We start from the raw sequence: 17433 nt of genomic DNA, 5'->3' as shown, positions 1-17433 counted from the left end.
GGAGGATGAAATATCATCAGAAGAGGAAAATAATCTTAGTACGGAATCATTTATTCAAATCTCGTGTCATTTATTCAAAATGGCGTGGCGTCACCGCTATCTAATAAAACGTTCACGAAACTATCGACACCGTCATGACGGCCGTCATCTTACGTTAACGTTGACAATCAACGTAACGTAACCCGTCTAGGAAACCGTGCGATCTTGTTTACAACAACGTTCTAGTGACGTCAGTCAACGCTATATAGCGGCCGTAATATGACGGCACCGTTTTCGGAGGAATCCAAAGCTTAACCAAAACGCTGCTTATTATCGCAGTCGACATCTAGCGTCAAGTAGCGGATTTATCAGTACCGCTACGTGACACTAGATGTGTCAATCAGTCATGATTAAATTTGGTGCTATTATTACGTAATTTTACCCAACCCATTGACCTTTTCGAAGCCGTGTCAAACACAAAAGCTGTCACGCTGACGCCACGACACCGAAGTGTCAAAACTGAAATTGAAAATTATGCATATGCACGTCACATATCACAGAGCAACATAGACCTACGTAGGTCTATGTTGCTCTGTGGTATGTGACCGATTAATCGGTCTTTGGCGTTGAACCTACGGTGCGGATATATCGGTCATTGGTGTCCAAAAGCTTAACTACATCGTGGAGACAGGTAATATCTAAATTTCAATGGTGCTTAAAATTTAACTCTTATCTTTTTAGCACTGTTTTCTGACTAGTGTTGTAGTGATTTTGGACTAGTCACATCCTAGTCTTGGTTTGTTAGTTGTATTTTCTATTTACATGTGTAAAGAATTAGCGGCAGTTAATAGTAGAATAACCGTGATTTCATTATTCAATGTTGTGTTAATGGCAAAATGAAAATGTTAAATTGTAAATAAGATCACATCGCTGTTATAATATATAAATAAATAAGTAAGAAAAGCCTGTCAATTATTTATACATACCTTTTATAAAGGAATTATACGACAATGTTCATAAATAGTTTTATTACACTTCTTCTATAAAATGTCTCTTAACATTTTTGACAATGACTGATTTTATCAAATAATAATGTTAAATATAAAGTACAAAACATATAATCGCTGGCTCTGTCATATTTAATGGTAAAAATAATTAGCTTTAAACAAAATCCAAATCGTTAACTTACGTAATGTCCACAGCAAAGACGTTTACCAGAACCCTGAACGTTTTTGACCCTACTGGATTGAGTGTATTAGTAGTAGAAATAGCTAAGCGGGAAACGTAATTAAAAAAACCTTCACATGCTCTTGTGCTTTAAAAATGAAGGTGTCAAGATCAGTTCAAAGTTTTCGCCGCTTAGCTACTTCTAGTGCAGACTGAACTCGGGGAGAAATATCGATATCGCTGTGCTATCTAAATCCCTGCCGGGATAGCTTGGTTCGCAAATTGCGGGGATCTTTCTCTTTTACTCCAATGAAGGCGTAATTAGAGTGACAGAAAAATGCCCGCAATTTGCGAACTTCGATTGTCGCGGTATTGCCCTGACTCTGGACTGGAGATATTTGGTGGGATTCAGCAGAGGACACAACACTGTTTGTGGCAGGCGCAACTCCTCCTCGTTTTCGGCTGCAGGGGCTCATCCTCGATCCCCGCTTTCTGCCGCGACAGGTCCCGAATCAGAGTTAGGAATACCTGCGAGATAGAACGAAGCTAATTCAAATATTTCGTCTACGAGGCCAAAATTGTTATGAAGTAAATTATGGAAGGTAATTTAGCTGAGACTGCGTAGCGCAAAGAAATGTGGAAAGAAACTTGATAAGTAATTAGATTTCGCTGTACGGCCGGATAGATTATTTATTTGGTTATTTATTCAATATATACCTTACCTCTGCAGCTGACTGTGCCTACATTCAAAGACTACATATGTAAGGAGCACAAATTCCGGCAACATCGCGGCACTTCACCCGATGTCGCTGGCGACACGTGTCGTGAGACAATTGTCCCTAGTCTATCCCTGGCTTTAAGTTTGAAACGTTTACACACCAAGCTCCGTTCCTCTCGCGTCGTTAAAAACACATAAGCTGCACAACACAAACATATCAAATTTAGGGCCCCCGAATCACACATAGGGTGTTACCACAGCAATCGATCGACGTCCACTGTTCCATGTCGACGTCGATCGATTGGTGTGGTTACACCCATTCCAAGCACGAACCATAAGGGCGTCCGCTTGGAAGGTAAAATAACAGACGGAGTATTGCAAATCTGTATATTTCTGCTGTCTTTTCATCCATTACATCGTGCGTGCCATACGGTATAACAACTTACTCTACCTACGCTAGCTATAGCTATAGGAAATCGCACAACAGACGCAAGAGCCGCGCTTACTTACAAGCCTGCATAACACATATGAGGATAGTTTCTGTGTTTTCATCAAATGTTTACATTCATATACCTAAGAACTGTCTTGCCAGTCAATCGTGGCAAAAGAGTGGAATTACTGCTTTACGTTTCATATCCCAGAGGGCCTACCACCAACATTGAAAAATCGAAAAACCTCATTTCTCTTATCTACCTCTCTGTCACACATGCAAAAGCGATGGAGACTAAGATGACAATGTTTGATTTTTCTATATCGGCGGTGTAGGCCTTCAGATACTAAACAGTTCGATGGGACAATTCAGTAACCAATCGTAATTTTGTACTACAATAACAGATCGGTCAAACAAATTGTGGCAATCGAACAATTATGGGATATAAAAACAAAGATACGAGACACGAGTTTACGAGAAAACTTAATACAGTTGTAGAGCCAGATCGACTCGTAAGAGCCGACTACATATGAGTATGAAAATATTAAGATTATGTTGCAACTCTTTCAACGAATGGCTTCATTACCTTTACAAAAATGATTCCTTCTTGCATTATAATATCGATTAAGTATTGGCAGTAGCAACGGTCATCAGGCGAAATGTGGTCTTGTAATTTTATGGTGCTCCCACATTGGGTGTTATAAAATGTTATATAACATTATGTGACAGGGACAACATAAAAAAAACACTATTACTACTATCATGCTGTCCCTGTCTCACGGTGTTGTATAACATTTTATAACAGCCAATGTGTAAGCATCATAAGTCATCGGGAAAGGAGCGTTGTAAACGCTTTTAACACGAGTTATTGTTAACTAATGTTTTTTTTTACTCTATTAAGTCCGCTTTCGTTTATAATAATTAGTAAAAATCGTGAAAGTTTAAAACAACACCAATCAGGTTATAAATACCTTTTAACCACATTTAAGCAATAAGATAAAAAACACTTATTTCATTAACTCGCAAGGTACTTATGATTCTAAAAGACACCCTTTGGGTTTAACCAAGGCTCCTTTCCCGGACCCTCATTATTGCTATAAATGCCTTCTGGCATCGAGTGGACGACCTTAGATATACAGTAATGGTATTACATTATTCTTGTACCCTCCCTCCCAAAATACTGGACCACAAACGTATTCCAAAGATAGCAAATAATAAGCAAATAATAATAATTATATTTTATTTGCTATATTACAACATAAGTGATAGTTGAAACGATTATTTCGCCATAGTAAAACTGATCTTAACCGGTTCTTATAACAATAAAAACCGGTTTTGTACTATCCTTCAACACATCTTGGAAAGAGTTACGGCAGTATTTTGTGGGGAAGGTTCCATAGCATCAACGTAAGTAACGTTGATACATTGCAAGCACCCCAAGCAGGCGAACATACATACAAGTACACTAGCAATATCCTAACATTCATTTTGTAATAAAATAAGGTGACATTGACAATTCCAGCTCGGTTTTGGAGTACTTCATTCATATCATAAACGTGCACAAACAATGTAAACCGAGTAGAAAAACGTAGTTTTACAGAAAAGTATTGCTTATTGTGTTGTATTTTATGTGATAGCATTTATAATATTAACATGATTTAACAATATCTAATCAACTGCGTACTACACTGTAAAGCAATCAAATTGGTCCATTTGTATGAGAATTTACATATAAAGCGACATCATTTCATTACTCTCAAGTGTAGTGTGTAGTCTTTGTTAACAAATTGTCAAACCATTTGTTATAATAAAAATAGAATTAAAATTGAATTGCTTGCCATAAAACATAGTTTGAGAGCATTTGAATATAATATCTGAATGAAGTACATATAAATTCGAATTCATACATTTCAATATCATATTTCACTTAGCAGTCGTCTAAGTAAATTTACAATTTTACACTGTATTTGGCAGGGACTGTAAAAACATCATTCCTTATAATAATTAGTGTGAATACTTCAGGCGAAGGCGAGGTATCCACAAAAGTCCAGTTACTAGTAATTTATGGATTTTATTAAAGCATTATACAGAAAAACTTAAAGTAATGTATAATATACTATGTTTATGCTTAGTAGGACTTCTGTCTTAAGAAAATCATAGACATTCATGGTCCATTTTTTTTTGTTAAATTCGTTGTTTTTCTAACTATTGTGTACCTCACCTACGCCTTCAGTCGTCTCGTGGAGCTTTATTCTATCGATTACATAATTCATACTCTGTGAGCACACACTTGCCTCGACTAAGAATAAGCCTTATATTATTAGATTTACGGTTTAAATTGCATTGACGCGTATTGAAAGTATAAAACAATTGAAATATTTAAATATTTCTAAGAGTTTTGACAGTTATTTGAACTGTCTTGTATAACTTTGTCGAGGCAACATTCAGACACTCAATACAATTAGCACATACTACATACAAAATAAATACAAAAAATATTTTAATAATACACTTTCCGTGTATGGTGGTACAAAGGTACTATTGCAAGGCGATTTCTATTTCTATAATATCTGTGAGTAATTTATTGTCTGCATAATCCCAACTTATCGCAAACTTTTCCATATTATAACACAATCAAAGACAATTTATAATTATTTACGATACAAGTGCGGAATACAGGAAATTAGAAACGAGTGGCGATAAATTCCGATAAACTTCCTTCGGTCGTGTTTTAAATCGACACGAGTTGCGAATTACCTATTCGCACGTGTATCGTACAACGTTTTACAGTACATATGGCACTTTCGACATACGCACGGTGCTATTTCCCGCACTAGTTCGGGAACGTAGCACCATATGTACTGTAAAGTATATTTTTTGTGTATAAATTGCTTTGATCCGGCTACAAGCGTACATTTCATCAGAGTTGGCATTTTAATGATATCTAGTAGTGGAGATGAGCATTAAACATCCATAATAATAATTTAAACATTATATAATTTACGCAAAGAATTATTAATAATAGAAAAGGAGTGAAGCCTAAAAAGAAATCGTCCTTCGAATTTGATGGCTAAGGGTGGTATTCCATCTGTCTAATATGTTTGTCCAATCTCATGGTATCTCCCTCTCTCTCTCAAGCAAAATGTAGGACAAAAGTGACAAAATACACATTGGACATGTAAAGAAATTGGACAGGTGGAATACCACCCTAAAGCAGATATGCTGGAGAGTCCCGTACATTATGCGCTATCTCTGGTTGTCAAAAGTTGATGTTTGACAATTCAGTTTACACAAAATATGACACCGAAAAGTGCTATATAAACCCGACTATCAAACTTGCAGGCACGATTTTTTGTTACTCTTTACACCTCCTCTAAAACTAATAATTATTTTTTTAAATTTAAGTAAACCTAACCACGAGTTCAAGAAGCCAGCACCACGGGCGAATGGACCAAGCCTTTGCATCTAGCACAGTCGACAATACACTCTATTACACGGGGACAGGGCTCAATATTTCCCGCGATTGAGACCATAATAATATCAATAGAGAAACCTTTAGTTGCATTAGTTTATTTTTATACCTTACATTTACTGGCTTAGGACTATGAAGTTCATTCTCGTAAAACGTCTATATGCAGTAGTTGTACTTTTCCATATTTTCACAAGTTGTGTTATTTTTTTTATTTGGAAATTTTGGAATTATGTCCATTTTCAGAAAATATATCTTTTGAGTTGAGTTATAAAGGCTGCTTTAGGGGAAAAACTCTGAAAGAAATTACCACCATTATTTCTTTCTTCTAAAATGCATCTTCATAGTCCTAAGTGACAAAACCAACGACGGCGGGAAGAACCAGATGTCTAACAAATCACACTTACACCAAATCTACACAATCCAAACAATATTCACAAAAAACAGTTCTGTAACTTTCACCTATTTCCGTACATTTGGTAAGTGTGTAGCTAGCCTTATAAAAATTATGTCAATGCAAAAGTACAAATATGCGTTCATAATTATTTGTTGACACGGCGATACCAGCGGAAAGCTCAGTAGAGAATTTAGGACTGTATTAACCCTAATAGAGGACATAAACTCTATTGATACAATCGTCCGCACAGTTGACTGACCATTTTAAACTTTATTGCAAAGACAGAAGGTCTATTGATGGTCAGTTGTGTTGCTGTTGGTAAAACTGAACTTTCAACTGATAAACTTAGACAAAAACGCATCGGTCGTTGCACGTTTGGTATGATATGGACCTTACGTAAGATACTTACCTACTAAGTATATATTTTAGACAGTTTTTTAATCCGCGTTCATGGTATTTTGATCAAGGAAAAATAGTTTAAGGTATTTCAAAAAGATAATCAAAACCACATACTTAACTCGGTTTTTCAGTCGTTGCTATAATTTTAATAATTCCACAGATGGAATACGATTAGAATTAAAATAATAGACAGAATAACCGATTAAATCAGTCAGTTTAGCCTTTTGAAATATCTAAAAGTTTACCCTGCAGGTACAGTCAGTATTTAGTATCTTGCATAACAATGCGCGCAAAATTATCTCGCATTGTAGTCATACATTTTCGCGCCATTTGTTCATGTAATTATTAACACATTCACTACCAGGAACCCACCTGGTGGGCGCTCGTAAACTTTGCTCAGATGCCGGACAACACGCTGGGCGGGTTGTTTTATACGCAGCTATAGACGACCGGTTTCTGAGATAGTGCGCCGTTTTTTGTCTGGTAGTGAATGTGTTAAAAGTGACTGTAGCACTATTCAATGAATACTTTGGCCGACCCACACCTATATCTATACCAAACGTGCTAGCTCTCAGGTCCTACTATTAACACAATCAGCTGGCCACTACGGCCTTATTACCAGGCCCCAAGGTCGACAGTCGCTTAGAGGATGGCGCACTTGATCCGCTTCCTCTTCTTCTTGACCTCGTCGCCGCCGGCGCGCGAGTCGTCCGACTTGCGCGACCGGATCTCGCGCATCAGGTCGAAGAACACCTGCAATGGAATACCAGCTTTACCGACACCCACGACACAAACAAGCCACGCACACTTAACCATAAAGTGTCATTCTATGGAACTTGCTCACTATGTAAACAAACCGCCATATTGAAATTGTCTCTGAATGATGAAATTACTAGGGACTTTTGTTTACATAGTTAGCAAGTATCCATAGAATAACACTTTACTTGGTACGAGTTTCTCGTCTCAAATTGTGTAATACGTGCACACTAAAAATACACGCACGATATTCGCAATCAAAATGACCATAATCGCGTATATTTTTCTGGCAGGAATGTAACCAGCCCTTGTAGCACGATCGCATTTTTGTCGTTTATCTTTATCACCATGCCTGTCACGTTCTAACAAGTATGTAAGTGCGAAAGTGACGGGCATAGTGATAGTCGATAAAAATGGAACCGTGCTGAGCCCGCAGGTCCGTTTTATGTTATACAATTGTAAAAATGTAACGAAAAACTCGTACCATGAAAATGGGGTATTCTTTATGATGAAAGGGGAGGTAGCTTTTAGAAGTGACTTATGAATATTTAACTAATATATTATGTTTTGTGCCAAAAATAATAAATTTAACAATATGTACAAACAACATAAACCTCAATGCCGATCAAACAACAAATAATTACGTTACTAGTTGCCCACCACCGACCACAAACGAAGCTGACTAATCACCCGGACAGACGGACATATGCAGATCACTGGTTCCCAAACTCTGGGCTCCGACCCACCTAACAAAAACTGCCAAATTAGGGACCCATAAAATAGCCTAAAAAAATGTTGACAGTGAAAATACAGAAGTCGTATCATATCATCATGTCATATCTAGATTTTTTAGTGACGAGTCAAGAATTTTGTGATATGGTTAGACATGGTAAGGCTGCCTAAGCTGCCTTACACAGTTTCCTCTGAGGCGGAGATTGCAGGAGACGTGCGGGAATCAACCAATAGCGTTGTCTTCTCCGCTCCGCCGGCTTACAACCAATGCAACTGGACTCTCATTTCCGCCTCAATGGAACTGGAAAGGTAGCTTCATGTCTTTTCGTATGTCTCGGCTAGCCGGTGTTGCGTGTGTTACCTTGTCCACGTTGTCCCTCGTCTTGGCCGAGGTCTCGACGTAAGGCACCTGCCAGGCCGTCGCCCGCTCCCGGCACGCGTCGAGCGGCACCCGCCGTTTCTCCGCCAGGTCCGACTTGTTGCCGACGAGCAGGAAAGGAATGTTCTCGGCGTTCTTTACGCGTAGGATCTGCTCTCTGAAATGGTAGACGTGCCATCAGTGGCGTGCACAGAGATTTGAGACTGGGTAGGCAAAAAAAAACCGGCCAAGTGCGAGTTGGACTCGCGCACGAAGCGTTCCGTACCATTACGCAAAAAACTGCAAAAAAATCACGTTTGTTGTATGTGAACACCACTTAAATATTTATTATATTCTGTTTTTAGTATTTGTTATAGCGGCAACAGAAATACATCATCTGTGAAAATTTCAACTGCCTAGCTATCACGGTTCATGAGATAAAGCCTGGTGACAGACAGATGGACGGACGGACAGCGGAGTCTTAGTAATAGGGTCCCGTTTTTACCCTTTGGGTACGGAACCCTTAAAATAAGAGCTACTAACAGTCTTACTAGCTTACCAACAAAAATCCGTGATGGTTTCACATCCTTGTCAAGTCGGTTAATAATGACGTACGTAATTAAGTATGTAATTAACCACGGCAAATATACAAAAACTGATTGATTTTACTTTACCACTTGTTTGTGTTAACTGCAATTCCGATGTTCACCGGTCCTTTTCAATCACTTTTTTTTGTTAAAAGAAAGCTTTGAGTATGCATAATTTTTAATAGTCGGTACACACACACACACACACACCGTACAACGTTCACAATTTAAAATATCCATATTTTCACTAATCACAATTATTCTAATTGCCGGTAACCGTTATCGTTATCTCACCAAAACAAAATAAAAAAAATGTAAATAAATAAGTAAACTAAACGAATAAAAAAGTAGTCTCGTCTTTATACTAAGTTACCATAACAAATGCTACTTTTTAAAATAGTCACGTAATCATGCATCGCATCGGAACTATTCGGAAACCTTCGGCCTTCATCGTTAAGGATTAGAACGATAGGCGCTGCCTATCAGCGTCTAAATGTGTGCATTACTTGTATCATTGTGTGCTCGTATTTATAGGAAGGCCCACTACACTGTTACCGCGTAACTACGACTCACGGACATGCACACATAGAAAGGTTTAGGCCGAAATGTTTTCTGTCTTTGCCGTGCAAGGCGGCAGGCGCGCAGCGGCGCTAGTGCCGCGTGGTGTAAACTTCGTTGCGTAGAATTATAGATGACGACAACGGACACCGGTAGATGGAGCGCTTATTAATTTTTTAGAATGATTTATAGATTACAGATACGATCAAGTATAAATTAAAGTAGTTTAAAAGGATAGATATCGGAATTATAGTAGGGTAGGCAGTGCCTTTTTGCCTTTATGAAGTGCACGCCACTGCGTGCCATGAGTATTATAAAAAAAAAACCAAAAGAATTGTGTAAGTATGTATTCTGGATAGTTACTAAGGGACATTTTATTTTACCAGCTCTGGTTGCATCTGTTCTCTGCAGAATGTTGTAGGTATGTACAGTTGGAATTTATTACAATTGTAATGTCTCAATTTAAGAAGCCTTTTAAAGCTGCATCCAGACCTGCATAATCCAACGCGAATGCTAGCCTGTCATTCGCATACAAAAAGGCACTGCACATCGTATTTACTACGTACCTAATGCACGCAAGCATCTAGCAAATCGTTCGCAAACAGACGCGTCCGCCTGATTCGGACGCACCTTTAGAAAAACCCCTCTGTAAATATTACGATAGCCCACGATGCCAACTATCTACTGACCGTATACTTAATGTATTTGTGATTATTTTACGTCCGGCGTGGCCTGATTCACGTAAACTATATTAAACTCGCGATGTTGCGGTCAACCACAATTTGCAACGTGACACCGCAGATATACGTATTGACCGGTTTAGAATACTACGATTACAGATCGTTTTATGTCAATTACCACGAACTGCTCGTGGAAATGTATCTACACCAACACGTAAGTGATGCGAAAATTGACAAATTGAGTAAAAATAAATGCCACCTTACCTCCTTCACCCCTTTTACATAAAATCTCTGAAATTAGAGTTTTACAGCCCTTTGAGCGTACACAAAAAAAATAACTAAGTGGCATTGACAATCATTTGTACGGCACAACATGTGTTCAGTGTGCATTTAAGATTTTTTTAAACTTATTATCAAGACTCGAAGCGAGAACTGCACTGCCTATACCTCCTAAAAATGCAAGTACACTTGTACAGTGCCTAGGTAGACCAACACACCGGTTCAGTCATAAAACAAATAAAAATATATAAATAAAAGCCAGACCACCTGGGGCAATACAATATAACCTATATGAATGGTGCGCTCACATGCCCGCAATGTTCGCGAACTTTTACAAACAAGATTGGTTACGTAACGTACGTTACGTCAGCCACTTGCGAGCACACCAGCGACAACAACGGAGTTGATAGCAGTCGGCGTGGCCGTATCGGTCGTGGAGAGTATTAAACACACTTTTATATACGAACTCCAAGATAAACTTCATGGAACTCCAAGACAACATTCCTACTCGGACTGTATGAATTACCTGAACTCCTGCGTGGCGTCGAAACTCTCAGGCTCGGTGATGGAGAATACGCAGAGGAATCCCTCCCCGGACCGGAAGTAGTTGTCCCGGATGGCTGCGTAGTCCTCCTGCCCGGCTGTGTCCAGGATGTCGATCTGGACTTCTTCGCCGTCCAGCACAACCTGGAAGAAAATGTTCACAGCTTTAAATAAAATACTTATATTAAGAAGCCTAACGATTAGGCACCCGACTTCGAAATCGGAGACCCTTTTCGATTAGGCACAGGAAATCAGCATGAGGAAACCAAAACCAAAAAGGTGAGATCAGTCAGGTCAGATGGCAGACGCTTCATAAAAACTAAAGCCTGCGCTAATGCTTGGGCAAACCTTCAAGAAAACGGTGTAGTGTCCTACTTAACAAGTATAGTCACCTCAGCGTCATCAGCTACTCTACATAAAATGTTAAACCGTGAAATTTCCCGTATGACCTTGCCAGACCTCCAGAAATACGGGTCCAAACATTTGAATAAGCGGTCTTAGTGCAAAACTATCGTGTGAAACTGAAAACCGTTCCATTCCCTATAGCCCCTATGTCCCCTATTATGAGCAACCAAAGATACCTATTTAAAGTGTAAAAGTGCCGCGGTGCATGTCTATCTGAAATATGGAGGAAATACTCGTCCTACAGTACAATAATTCTAAAGTATTTAACCTCTAAGAATTTTAAAAGTTATTGCGTGTCGTCTCATAAATTCATAATGCAATTCAATATCTAGACACGAGAGGCTCCGAGAAGTTTCTTTAACTCGTGACAAAGCATCGAATTACGAATTACTTCATTATTTTTTGCCATTTAGGAATACAGGTGTAGGTTTAAGAGCCAACAGGAGCTAAGATTAAAATATTTTAGGTAAATATACCCGTCTCGCTAACGGAAGCGGCTCCTAAAACTAGTGCGATAAGGACAAGGCGAAAAATCCTGCGTAAAAATATCAAAAATCGAGGTTTCGTACTCGACTGTTTCCTCCTCCAAAACTTAACCAATCGTAACCAAATTTGGAAATCTAAATGATTATGACATTATCTGTGTCGGACCGTTTTGCTTTTTTGACTAATTGATGTCAGTTTTGAATAGCACGCCTCTCATTGCGGCATAGTCAATTAGGCCATTTTGGCCATTTTTGAAGGGCTCTAGCGCCTTAAAAAACAAAAATATCAAAAAAAGCAAAACGGTCCGACACAGATATTGACAATATTAATCTGTGGTGAAAAAATCATTGCTCTAGCTTCAAAACCCACGGAGGAAACAGTCGAGTACGTTTGTATGGAGAAATGACCACTCCTGTTGGCTCTTAAAGAACCAATTTTGCCATAATAAGCACCATAAACCAACCATTGACATTCGCAAAAATTTTAGGAACAACAACAGTAGTTTACCCCATATGTAATGTATCGTATGGATGGATCGTATTACCCAAAGGCTGCGAGAGGCACTAGGCCAAGGCTTGAGCCACTGACATTCTGTGCCATTTGCCAACTAGACTTTACAGAACAATGGGTTATATTTCACTTCGCGTGTACAACGCGATCCACGTTAGTTGAGTGCCTAATGGATTCGTAATTAAACAAGACCTTTGTTGATTAGATCTGTATTCACGACGCGAGGGAGGTTTCTACGGGTGTTAGTAATATTAATTTTTAGCCTTAATAAGTACGTCCCACTGGACAAAATCAGGCTCTTATGCACGACTTGCACGAGAGAGATGACGAGGGTTAAAGGATTTTTTAATTGATTTGCACTATTTAAGGACAATTTGCAAGAAGGACATCTTCCTTTCATTGTTCTAAATAAACTTTTTTATTTTTGTTTTTGTATCACGAGATGTTGCATTTTTGTGAGACTCAGATTATTAGTTTCTTTGGTGCCATCCCGTTGGCTAAAAATGTTATCAGTCATCCATCAGTATATCTGTAATTTAATATCTAATTAGACGAAGTCCTTATACAAATACATCAATTTCCCATGTTGACAGCGTGTCGTGCGCGTCAGTTAGATCGGTGCTTGCGCAAGAGTCGTGCCAGACGGTGACAGTAGCGGTTGCCGATAAAAACTCCTGGACGTGACAGCTTACTTGACTGCCTTTACATTGATTGGACGATTACTTAACTATTGAATACTGTACCTATAATGATGTAAAAAAATAAGGAAACGTAACAAATTCTTAAAGTGAAAACTTCTTTAGCGGCGCTGTACGGATATGATGGTCGTTCTTGTCTACGTGACAGCGTGATAAAACGGTGTCCGTCACTTTCTTTCCCACGGTGTTAAACAGTGACAGTTATTTTATCACGTGGATAAAGATGGATAAAGCTATCCATAATAGGCTGGCTGGGCACTTTTTGAGGAGGAGAAAAACTGTTAAACTCGAGACACCGTAAGGCGTAAGGTGAACCAGCAACCCTCTTTACACTTTACACCCTTAATCCATTAACAACCTTATCTCAAAGCAAGAAAGGTCGTTTCAACTGTAATTACAAATTTGCCGCAACGTCGCACCATTATTGTAACTTCGTACGCGCAAATCTATTTTAATCCTTATTAGAAACTACACAAGGTTGCTTAAAGTGGAAAGTAGGTGTAAATATTCGAAAATGTATGCCTGAGCCTGCTGTTTCGTTTAGGCGGCGCAGGGCGCCGGGGCGGGGCGCGCATTTAAATCAATAAAGAAAAACTCAATGACATAATTCAATGAAGCTACATCTTGATGATATCGCTAATAAAAGTGAACTCTAGTACTGGTGAATAAAACTCAAAATATCATGACCAAATATATTTAGATGCGAGGTCTGCAAGGTAATTTTACAACTTCTATCGGCACTCCCGGAGTGCAGATAGAAGTTGTGCTCTAAAATTACAGTTTGAAAGGGACAATTGTATCGTCTCCAATAGCTAGCTAGAAAAAAATGCACTTTAGGTAGGCATCTCAAGATAGTGTGTGTGTTTAGGATATTATTTAGAAATAAGAAAGCGAAGGGAATAAAACATGACCACACTACAGCATGCAGTCCCTTGATTTGTCTTCAAACATGTTTTATTGTAATTCGCTTTCACTATTAATCTTCCACTTAACAAAGATTTCTTACGCAAGAGATTACATGTGCACAAATAGACCCTATTTCTCCACGATAAGGTTTACAATAGGTTGTTTAATTGTCTTTTGCTATACATACAACTAGATGATAAATGGAGTTCCACCTTAGCTACAGTGGCGCCCCTATTTACTTCCCCCTGTTTGATTCCTTATTGAATACGCCCTTTGTAACGTAACTATGACTTGACGTTTTCTTTGGGAGAACACCTATTCTGGACATCGGATGATGGTAGCATGACGTAGGAGGAAACGGGGTCATTCGAAGCATGATTTTTAGATGATATTAGGGGGGGGGGGGGGAGTCAAAAATCGTTAAAAATAGATGACGTAATTTATGAACAGCCCCTAAGTAAATTTTCATTCGTAAACTTCTTTGATTGCATATGTTGAGTCAAGCACAATTTACCAGCTTAGCCGGAGAGTTGACTGTAATTTTAAACATTAATGGCCCTGTAGTCTTCGAGGAACTAATCACACCGTCGACTTACCCCAGATAAGTATGCCGTATACCATTATGGAATGAATATAAGCAGAGTAAACTAAAGTACCTTTTTCCTATAGCTGTCGGCTTTAGTAGGCTCGTAGTCCTCGACGAACTCATCATACATGAACTGGAGGGTGAGAGCGGACTTGCCCACGCCGCCCGAGCCCACCATGATGACCTTGTGCAGGGTCGGCGCGGGCGCCGGCTTCTTCGACATCTTGGCGGGGACCGGCCGCCGGAAACGGGAAGCCTGCAAACACACATTAGGTTAGGTACTTATTTTTGTCTACTGTCTACTTTTGAAAGTATAGCCAAGGTCCCTATCTTCGAGCCGAAAGCTCTCTTAAACAAAACTTTAAATATGTATTTTGAATCCGATTTATCATTTGTACGTTTATAATTTTTGGGTTTCATTAAATTTATAGTGTCAGAGAGGTAGCGCTTGAAACACATTAGAAATTTTAATTTTTTAGATCAGACTCCAAGTTCCTGCTATTTCGACGTCTTGATATTGAAAACAGACTAGCGATTTATCTTAGTGGCACTGCATCTAAAAGATAGTTACCTTCTCAAGAAGAACCTGGTTAATTACCAAAGATATAGTCAACTTTTTACTTTGACAGATTACAATAAGACCAAGATAAAAACACAACACTCAAAACACAATAGATTCAGATATTCACACAAATAATAACACTGCTACACAACAAATTACACTGAAATAAAATAGATTTCAATAAACTTCGCGAGAGTTGTGACTTCAAACACTTGTGAAACAACAATGCGGCATCCCCTATACAGTGAGCAATAGGACTGAGATGGATTAGTCATCGGTGAAGGTAATTTAACCTAATGCGTATTGTTTTTACGCTGGCTAAGTATACACGTCAGTTGTCGCACGTCATAAAACGGATTTTTGGTGACGTCATATTAACTACAACGTTTTTGGAAGTAGGTTAAAATTGACCTAGCCTAGCATATGCTAACCGGGTCAGAAAGAAGAATAGATTATTCCTAGCCTCCTCGGTCATAAAGATGAATATATTCACAGTATTCACACATCATTCATCAGAAACAGCTGAGTAATGTCTACGCTACAGTGGAACATAGCACACAAATACTTACGTAGACTGCTAACAACATCCCTTTCTTTTGCCGCACTAGGGTAAAAATTACTACAGACTTGTGCAAAATTTTAGTTTCTTAATAGTTTTAATGTCCCCTACGTAGGCACTCCTACCTATTGATATCGACTAAGTAGCAGCATTTGTCTTATGAGCCATGACATCACCGCTTTAGAAACATACAGACTGCATTTCAGCTGCAACTGGTATGAATATGTACTTTGTCTGGGCAATCGTAGCGCTTATCACAAAAGGCTTTAAGATTAGTATCATAAAAATAAATAAAAAAACTGTTAACTGCCACATACAATAGATTCATACACGCACTCAATAAATCAAATCATACAAAAACTCCGTCAGCGCGTAGGTTTGATCGTTACCGTAACCTAAACACACGAAACATTAACGATATAATAAAATGACAATCGTCTGTTTGTCACAGCCGTGGGTTGAATAGCTACGTTTTTGGCAATGGTGATAAAACAGTTGAGTTCACAAACCTCTTCTAAGCAATCTAAGCCCACGTTCTAAAACAGTATATTACATAATTTACATACCTTGGGCAGTAATGTAAGAAATGTCTCGGCTGCGCCTCGGCCGACTAATAATTACATGTGATCTTTATTTCCTATATTACTGGCCGAGGGGCGAGGTGTCAGGTGTGTATACTTTTTTCTGTTCTCGAAAGCGCTAAACTATAATATTTAAAACCTGAAACGTGTGTCGAAACGTCGGTATATAAAGGTAATAAAATAAATTTCGCGATAGACCCCCGTCTATAAATGTGAGTTAATAAGCGCTAAACCACAGACTTAAATATACCTAGATAACGCAAATGCATCTACTTCGCGTGTCCGAACCCCGACGAATCGTCGAGGTTGACCGTCGCTACTGACAGTCCACGCGCGTCAGTTGTTGCAGCCGGTAGTTCGTAAAAAATTAAAAAATGCCTCGTTGCGTGATAAGTAACTGCAACAGCCCAAAAATTGCAAGCACCCAAGGGCAAGGACATATTTCCTATCACAGGTAAGTAATTTTAAAAAGATATTATGCTTAAATTCATTTTAAAACAATTTTTTAAGTATTCCAAGTTGTGTCCAATAATATACCTAAGTAACTATAGATTAACGTTACAAAACTATATTTTCATTACATTGCGCGTTTGATCTGACGTTGTGTGTTAAAGAGTCGATGAATATCGGAACTAGCGATACTGTCGCGCATCGCTTCGACTTCGTGGTACAGGCCATTTCTCATTCGTCCGTCAAATTTAGCGACTAGTGTTGTTCGTTCTTTAATATCAATAATCGATTCTAATCGATTACTCGATTTCGAAAAGACGAATGATATTATCTAGTATCATAGAGAAATAAGTAAGACAAGAGTGCTCACTCCATACATCAGTTCAGACTATTAATTTCAGTGTCTACATCCAGCATCGAGTAGCGGATCTATCAGTACTGCTACATCTATTGTCAAGTAGCAGTACTGATAGTTCCGCTACTCGATGCTAGATGCTAATAGTCTTTTTGGTACTAAAACTGATGTATGAAGTGAGCACTCTATGTATTTTTCTCTCTATGCTAGTATTAAAAAAAAAACAATTTAATCGTTATTGTTAAAAAAGGAGGGTAATTTGAACATATACGAATATATGTTT

The 17433-nt window shown here is 38.6% G+C and overlaps 1 protein-coding gene across 3 annotated transcripts in view; it reads right to left on the bottom strand.

The window, feature by feature from the left end:
• Positions 1-1538: 1538 nt before the first annotated feature.
• The window catches only part of LOC134652643 (ras-related protein Ral-a), a 29105-nt gene continuing 13210 nt past the window's right edge, over positions 1539-17433 (bottom strand). For 2 of the 3 annotated variants that reach the window (XM_063507803.1, XM_063507801.1), the window contains exons 3-6: positions 14714-14899; positions 11036-11196; positions 8409-8583; positions 1539-1674 (exon numbers count right to left, since the gene is read on the bottom strand). In XM_063507803.1, coding sequence (XP_063363873.1) covers positions 1555-1674; positions 8409-8583; positions 11036-11196; positions 14714-14899 — 642 coding nt within the window. In that variant the 3' untranslated portion in view covers positions 1539-1554. Of the gene's footprint in view, positions 1675-7114; positions 7313-8408; positions 8584-11035; positions 11197-14713; positions 14900-17433 lie in introns of those variants that run through there. The other variant, XM_063507802.1, reaches the window with a different exon arrangement.

The sequence above is a fragment of the Cydia amplana genome, chromosome 12, assembly GCF_948474715.1.
Source record: "Cydia amplana chromosome 12, ilCydAmpl1.1, whole genome shotgun sequence".
Classification (NCBI taxonomy): domain Eukaryota; kingdom Metazoa; phylum Arthropoda; class Insecta; order Lepidoptera; family Tortricidae; genus Cydia; species Cydia amplana.
Note: the sequence above shows the minus strand (reverse complement) of the source record. Positions and strands in the feature narration are given on the sequence as shown.